Source organism: Cariama cristata, unplaced genomic scaffold, assembly GCF_000690535.1.
Source record: "Cariama cristata isolate BGI_N322 unplaced genomic scaffold, ASM69053v1 scaffold20690, whole genome shotgun sequence".
Lineage (NCBI taxonomy): Eukaryota > Metazoa > Chordata > Aves > Cariamiformes > Cariamidae > Cariama > Cariama cristata.
This window is the reverse complement of record NW_009593322.1, coordinates 39,150-47,018: the sequence shown is the minus strand read 5'-3', so window position 1 is coordinate 47,018 and position 7,869 is coordinate 39,150. Positions and strand designations below refer to the sequence as shown.

Here is a 7,869-nt window from a genome sequence, read left to right as displayed (position 1 = left end):
AATTGGTTATGAAAGCAACACTCTTTTTTCTTCGTTTTAAGGCCTCTGGTGTGTGTTGTTAGGAATGCAAGCTGTCAGCATATGTGCGATGTGTTAGGCTGTTCAAAAAAAACCTAGCTAAGAGGCAGTTGATGCTTTAGACTTTTCTGATTTTTTTTTTCCTATTTTTAGCCTGTTACTTTGTCTTTCCTCTATAATAAAGATGTAAAAAAATCCGAACCAAAAATATGTTATCTTTTTGTAAATAACTTTTAAGTCACCGCTTTTATAAAATCAGATTTCTAACAGTATTTCACTCATCTTGCTCATCAGCTGTGACTGCAAGGGCTGCGGAAAAGACTGCCCTTTCTGTTGGGCCCTGGGTTAGTTCCCTGACCTGGCAGTCTGACTTCAAACTAGTTTTATAGGTGTGTGGGGAAAAGGAGTGGTCATATTGCAGCTCCACGTAGTAGGTTTATAACCAGTAATTATATAAAGGAACAAGCTTTTGATTTTTTTTTTTTTTTTTTAGTAATAGCTTATATAAATTGTGTGTAGCTGGTTTTATTATATATTTGTATGCGTGTGTATATAAACAGGATGAAGGTCTCTGATGGAGCCACTGTTAATGACACTTTAGTTTACTGGATGGAATAATCTTGCACCAAGCTGACAGAGTGGAGATAAGGTTTCTTTATCAGCCTATTTACTTATAAACCTGAAACTCCTTCTTTGAGAACTTAATGTTGTATTGTTACAGTCAATAATTGGTTTTAATCTAGTTTTTATTTTTAAGTCAAAGTCTTCTGATGATCTGAGTAGCTGTTTAAGTTTCAAACCTGAAATTGAGACTAGAAAGTCTACAGGTCACTGACTTCTTTGCATCTGCAAGCAATTCTGTTCCTGCATGTTTTTTGGCCACTACTGAGGAAAAAATACTTCCTGTAGCAATATAACTAAAGAGAGAAACAAGGAATGAACACAACTGAAGAAATACAAGGCTACTTGAAGCAATTATTTCTATAATTCATACAAAAAAAATTTTCTGTTCTAAAAATCTCAATTTCAAATCTCAATTTCATGGCTAGAAATAGCATGAGGTTTTGCTTATAATTGTGATGCTCACTTAGCTTTTTGTAAGCTGTTGGTTTATTGAATATCCAGGTGGATTAAAATGCATATATGCTAGATAGTAATCGTTATGAGTATTACAGTAATAGGAAGCAAGAAAGCTAAAGTACAGCCTGCACTGTGGGCCTTAAAAGTTCAGTGCACGTGCAGGTTCAAGTTGGATCTCATGCCAACTATTCTGAGACATGTCTACTTTTTCTGATCTGACAGCACTTCACTGTTTTTTTCAATTTGTTTTATTAAAGTAATTGTGAAATAAGCTTGAAATAACAGTGCGGTCTTGCACAAATTCACTGCTGTGCAGGGAAGCTGTCTTCCCTAGGAGAACGTGATGAAGTAGGTTTTATTCATCCTTACGCTTCAGTTTGCTGGAAATGGTGAAGTTAAAATTCTTAGAACTGTCAGCATAGCTACTTGAAATAAAGTTTAGCTTTTTGTGAAATTAAACTGTCCAACAGACTTATGTTGAATAAAGAAGTGAGACCAACTTAAATCACTTCTGTCTGAGAATTTTATACTTAAATAGCACAAAATGATGAAAACCAGTTCAGAATGTGTGCTGATGAAATTATAAATAAGAATATTGTGGGTTTGCAATGAAGCTTTAAGACTAAAGTGTCCTTAAGAATATTTTAAAGCAAAACATAGTAGGAAAGACTGTAATTTCTTCAGTCAAACCTGTTTTAGTGAAAATACTGGTGGGTTTTCTACTGGAGATGGGAAGTTTTTCTTAGCTTGACTGCTAATCCTAGACTTGTGTTTGCAAGCCTGAGACTTAAACGGGGAAGGGAAAATGCCTTTTAATCTCAGCAAATGTCATGCAAAGTTGTAGTAAAAGAATCTTGGAATGATATAATGTAATTGTTTTTGTCTTGGATTACTTGTTCTAATTTAATCCTTCAGCTTTTTTAATGCCTGACTTCAGAAGTATAATTTCAGCCCTCCTTTCTGTTCTAGCTTGTCTCCTATATTGAAACATTTCTTTGGGGTTTTTTCCTTTTTTTTTCTGTAATTCCTAATACCGATAAACTGTTCGGTGACTCTTTCACTGTAAATACTCTGTAGTATTCACGTAACCGTTCAAATTCTTACTGGTTTAAAAACTCACTAACTTGTTAGTGCAAGCTACTGTCAGAATATCACTTCTGACTGCTTAAATGATCTTTGTTTACAGATGTGCTAAAACTCAATAGCAGTCTTCAGGCTCTTAATCTTGTGAACCCATTCTCTTCAAAGCTGAGGACTGACTTATTTTTCCATAACTGAGGATTTGCCAAACTTTACAATTTAAAAGGTGGTGTTTTTGTTGTGGTGTTTTTTTTCCTATCTAGCTGAGTACACATTAAAGCTGGCTTGGGTCAAGTTTAAATGAACATTTCATCTATGGAGGCTGAATCTAAATTACATTTCACTTGTCTGTAAGAAAAGTATATCTAGAACCTAGCTTTCAGAATCCTTGAAGACTTTACCAATGTCAGAGGAAGCTGGGGCACTAATGCCTGTCCTCATCGAAGATGGAAATACAGCTTTGAGAATAGCTGCCTTGTTGCATGGAGGAGAATGGAACTTGGCATGCCAGGATTTGGTGGGTTGTGTTCCCGGAACAAAGCCGGGCTGGTTTCGGTGCCCTTCGCGCTTTGCTGGGGAGGTCCGAGGCCAGGTACCTGAGCGGTTACTGCTGCGGACCTGCCCACAACGGCTGCGGTCTTTTGGCTGTGCGGTACTGATTTGTGCTGCTCTGTACATGAGCACTGATACTTTGCTGGTTACAGCATCGTGTATTTTGAGGCACTGATGCATATAGCTTCCAGTTGTTTTGCTTTCTGAATGGCAATCTAGAATATCATAGTACTGCTGGCTTTTAGTAGATATTTGTATTTCCTCCATTTTGTTTTGTATGCATTAAGTTGCTTTTCTAGTTTTCGAAAACAAAATTAGGCCTTGCTAGATTATAAGAAATACCTGAACTGAAAATATAATTTTTAGTGTTTTATATGTGCTTTTAGTAGATAAATAAGTTTGAATATATGAATTAAAAATGGCTTAACATCAGCACAGTAGATGTGGGCTTTCCTGATCGCCTCATCTGGGTGCTGATCTCACTGGCGTGGAAGTTTTTCTGCCTGCCATGCATTGAATGGCAGTAGCAGCAAGCCTCAAGGAGAGGAGCTGTAACTCGGCGTTAATGAGCCAGTGCTGCCAAGAAACAGAGGAATGCATGGAGATAAGCCATTCGTCACGCTCCTTTCCTGATCTTGCACACAAAGAATCATGTAATTTTTGCTTCAAATATAGCAAACTGTGGAGTCCATGAAGTTATAAGCAGCAGATAAAATGCAGGCTATCTAGAAATCACTTTTGACGTGTTTTCCATACGTTTGAGATAACAATGTTGACAGAATACCAGGAGGAGAAATTTGCCCTTGCAAGACTTGATCTTGAAATATCTGCTTCAAATGCCAGCACAGTCCTTGAATTTCTAGGAGATTGTTGTAATTATTAGTATAATGCCTGCATTTCATTAGAATTTATTATGACGATGAGGCAAGATTATGATGATCTAGATTTTTAAAGTTGGGGATGATATAAAAGACAGTAGATAACCAAAATTGAAGTCAGGAGGACATAATCTTTATGGCTTTCAGTCTGCTAACAGCCAAGGAAGCATGTTGCTGAGATCAGCTGTTAATTCAGCGCTGGCACCTCAATAACAGGAAATTGTTAGTGTGTGTTTGCTCTGTTTTGGGGAAGCACTCTAAAAACTTAGTAATTGATCGTTCTTAATTATTTTTGTTAAAAACTTGATATCCAGGTCTCTCCTACTAGTAAATAACTGTAGTAGTTATGTATACAGAGTAAGTATTCTGATGAGCCTCGCGTTGTGCCTTCATTATGCACTTTTGTACTGAAACAGGATATTTTAACTCGTGAGTCTTCTCGAAGCTTATGTGACCGCTATTGTGTTTGTAATAGTTTGGCCTGAATAGCCTTGTGTGTGCTGTGTTATGCTTTCTACCACTTTCAAAATTGTCGTACAAACTGACAGAGCTTTTGCAAAGTTAGGATTTTACTTTCTGCAAAAAGCAAAAATTAAGTTGTGGTTTTTTCCCCCCCCCCTCCTCTTTTTTCTTACAGGTAGAGCAAGTGAAATTACTAGATAGGTTCAGCACGAGCAATAAGTCACTGACAGGAACTCTATACCTTACGGCAACTCATCTGTTATTCATAGATTCAAGCCAGCGAGAGACGTGGGTAAGGATAATGAATGCTTGCGGCTCAAAAGCATAGGTTGTCCAGATGCATTTGTTCTTCCTGTTCTGAGGTTGAATTTCTTTACTAAAATGTTAATCTAAGTTATAAGTTACTCCCCACACTCTCCTAGTTCATGATATCATAATAAGTTAATGATTTGCAGATTGTACTCTTGCATGACACTGCTGTGGTTGAAATCGGGTAATGTTGAAAATGCTCACTTCTCTTCAAGCTGCTGTAGTTTCTTCTAGAGCCTTCGCTTGTATTTCTGTGTGAACATGTGGTGATTTTCTTTAGATAACTGACTTGCACTGCAATTCAGAGGCAGGAGTGGGAGACTACTAGATAGTTTAAGCATCAGGTTTAGAATTCCTTTGTTAACTTACCTTGTGTTTAGGTCCTGCCTAGGTTAAATGAGACAGCAAAATGCAAAGATCTAGGCTTTGGTGCAGTATTGAAGATCCCATGCCCTTTTTTAGGGTGGTAAGCAGCTGTTTCTTCCCAAATGTTCATCTCTGGAATAAAAGGATTCAGAAGGGGCTGCAGTTTCTTGGTGACCCGTACCAATGTTGTACAATCAAAGTTGGCTAGTATAGTAATTCCCATTAGTTTTCTGTGCAGTGCCCTGGTGGCACGCGTGTGGACATCTGTTCTAGCTTCCAATGCAGCGCAGCTATGTGAGTGAGTTAATGCCTTAATTCTTATCATCCTCCAGAATGAAAGCTCATGTCCTTGGATGTGGTTAATTTTTTTTCTGTAGGTGTATTTTTCTGGATTACCCTTAATCTTGTATCTTGGTTATCTGACTACATACCTCACGGTGCTTTCAAGAAAAGCTATTTTTCGTGACTTGTTCTCAGATACAATGTACAATTTTGTACAAATCAAACTGTTATCCTTTCATACAAAATGGGTTATTGAGGAGAATATGATTCAGAAGCATTACTTGTGTCTCCCTGTGTGCTATGTTAAGAGTTTAGTTTTAGGGAAATTGAATCTGTACTCCAAGTATTGCATTTCCATGATGATAATGCAAGTACCAAGTATAATTATGATAATGTCTCCAAGATATAGTCTCTTTGTAAATGCATATTTGGCAGCATAGTTTTCAGCTGCCTGTCTAATTTTAATCAATATTTAAGAGGAGATGATTGCTTCAGTGAGGTAATTGAAATTCCATCAAGAACATCATGTTCAGTTGAGGTAATGTATCTGTGGCTTGCTTCCCATGGTTGAACAGCTGTTACTTTCACATGTATTTTCTTAAATCTTGTGTAGATTTGCCACACAGATAAATCTATGGAGGGCTTTTTTATATCCATTACTGTGACAGTCTTCTGTTAAAGTGGTTGAAAGGCATACAGCTGAGAGACTGTCATGTCTACATAACACAGTAGGTAACACAAGAGATGTTTTTATTATCTCCTGTTCCTCTGTAGATGTTAAATATTGGAACTCTCAAATCTTTAGCATTTTCTATATCTTTTATACTTTGAGTTGGTTTCACTGACTTGTTTTATTTTGCCTGAAAATTCTGAAGTATATTCCTGTAGGTCCTTAAAAAAAAAAAAAATCCTGTTTGGACTCTGCCTAATTAGGTGTCAGCTTGTCAGTTATAAAGTTATAGAAGAGGACTGAACAACCACAGTGGAGTTTTACTTCTCGCTCTTGCATTTAGAAGGATATTTACTCTTCCTTACAAACATTAGGTGACACTTCAAAATATGAGTGAAGAGAATAATTAAATTTTGACAAATTATGGTATCCTGACCAAAATGCCAGTCTTGGATTTTTTCTAAATTTATTTCTTTTTGTAACTAAATGATTGACAAAATTAGTCAAAATCCATATTTAGCACTGCTTAATGTGTCTTACCTGCTTTTGTAAATAGTACACTGTTCTCATTTTTCATCAGTGTGCTTACACTGTGAGTTTTTGTATGCCACAGATACTACATCATCACATTGCTGCAGTGGAAAAACTTCCCTTGACTACCTCTGGCTGCCCCCTTGTCATCCAGTGCAAGAACTTCAGGATTGTTCACTTTGTTGTTCCCAGAGAGAGAGATTGTCATGACATTTATAACTCTTTGCTTCAGCTGTCAAGAACAGGTAATTCTTCTAAATGTGAAAGACTTTGCAGTGTATGCCTGGATACAAGTTGGAGTTGGGGGGGAGAAATCCATGGGTCTTACTTTTTTTTTTAATTTTTTTTTAAAAAACCCCCATGCATTATGTAAAAGCCTTTTAAATGGATTTGGTATGTAAAAGATTTTTAATGATTAAGTATTAATCTGCATACAAATTCAGAAGATGTGTTGTCTGGCTTTTGTAGGTCACTGATGTTCACTAACACAATGCGAGATTCCTGTATTTTCTTTTTTTGCATTTCTAGTGTTATCCCTGAAATCCCTGTGAATGTAAATGTGTATAATCTCTCTTAGTTTGTGTTCCATAGATAAAATGCTACTAAGCAAATACTAACTTGTTACTGATTTCATGCAATTTCAAAAATAAAGCTGAAGTTTTGATGCTAAAATAGCACTACCAATTCAGCTTTACAAGAGACTTCTGTGACCTAGTATGGTCTTTTGCATTTTCTGCTTTGTGTTTAGAACAATGTAAGATGTCGTCATCTGTGATAAATGAATAGCGTATTAGGAAGAACATAAAATATAAACTGGCTGAATGGCAGAGCCCAGAGGGTTGTGATCAGCGGTGCAGACTCTGGTTGGAGGGTGGTAGCTAGCGGTGTTCCCCAGGGGTCAGAGCGGGGTCTGGTCCTGTTTAACCTATCCATCAATGCCCTGGATGAAGGGATGGAGTGTACCCTCAGCAAGTTCACTGCTGGTACCAAACTGGGAGGAGTGGCTGATGCACTGGAAGGCTGCGCTGCCATTCAGTGAGACCTGGACAGGCTGGAGGGTTGGGCGGAGAGGAACCTGATGAAGTTCAACAAGGGCAAGTGTAGGGTCCTGCACCTCGGGAGGAATAACCCCATGCACCAGTACAGGCTGGGGGTTGACCTGCTGGAAAGCAGCCCGGCAGACAGGGACCTGGCAGTCCTGGGGGACAAGAAGTTGCCCATCAGCCAGTAGTGGGTCCTCGTGGCCAAGAAGGCCGATGGTACCTTGAGGTGCATGAGGAAGAGTGTGGCCAACAGGTCAAGGGAGGGTCTCCTCCCCCTCTACTCTGCCCTGGTGAGGCCACATCTGGAGTGCTGTGTCCAGTTCTGGGCTCCCCAATTCAAGACAGACAAGGAACTACTGGGGAGAGGCCAGTGGAGGGCAACAAAGATGATGAGGGGACAGGAGCATCTCCCTGGTGAGGAAAGGCTGAGGGAGCTGGGTCTGTTCAGCCTGGAGAAGAGCAGACTGAGAGGGGATCTCATCAATGCTTATAAATACCTTAAGGGTAGGTGTCAAGGGGATGGGCCCAGACTCTTCAGTGGTGCCCAGCGACAGGGTAAGGGGCAACAGGAACCAACTGAAACTCAGGCAGTTCCACC

General features: G+C 38.8%; 1 protein-coding gene across 1 annotated transcript in view; it reads left to right on the top strand.

Annotated features, from left to right (window-relative positions):
• The first annotated feature begins 2,581 nt into the window (after positions 1–2,581).
• The window catches only part of MTMR6 (myotubularin related protein 6), a 21,449-nt gene continuing 16,161 nt past the window's right edge, over positions 2,582–7,869 (top strand). Inside the window, exons 1-3 of the mRNA XM_009710029.1 lie at positions 2,582–2,830; positions 4,246–4,362; positions 6,311–6,473. Of these exons, the coding sequence (XP_009708331.1) occupies positions 2,582–2,830; positions 4,246–4,362; positions 6,311–6,473 (529 nt within the window). The remainder of the gene's footprint in view (positions 2,831–4,245; positions 4,363–6,310; positions 6,474–7,869) is intronic.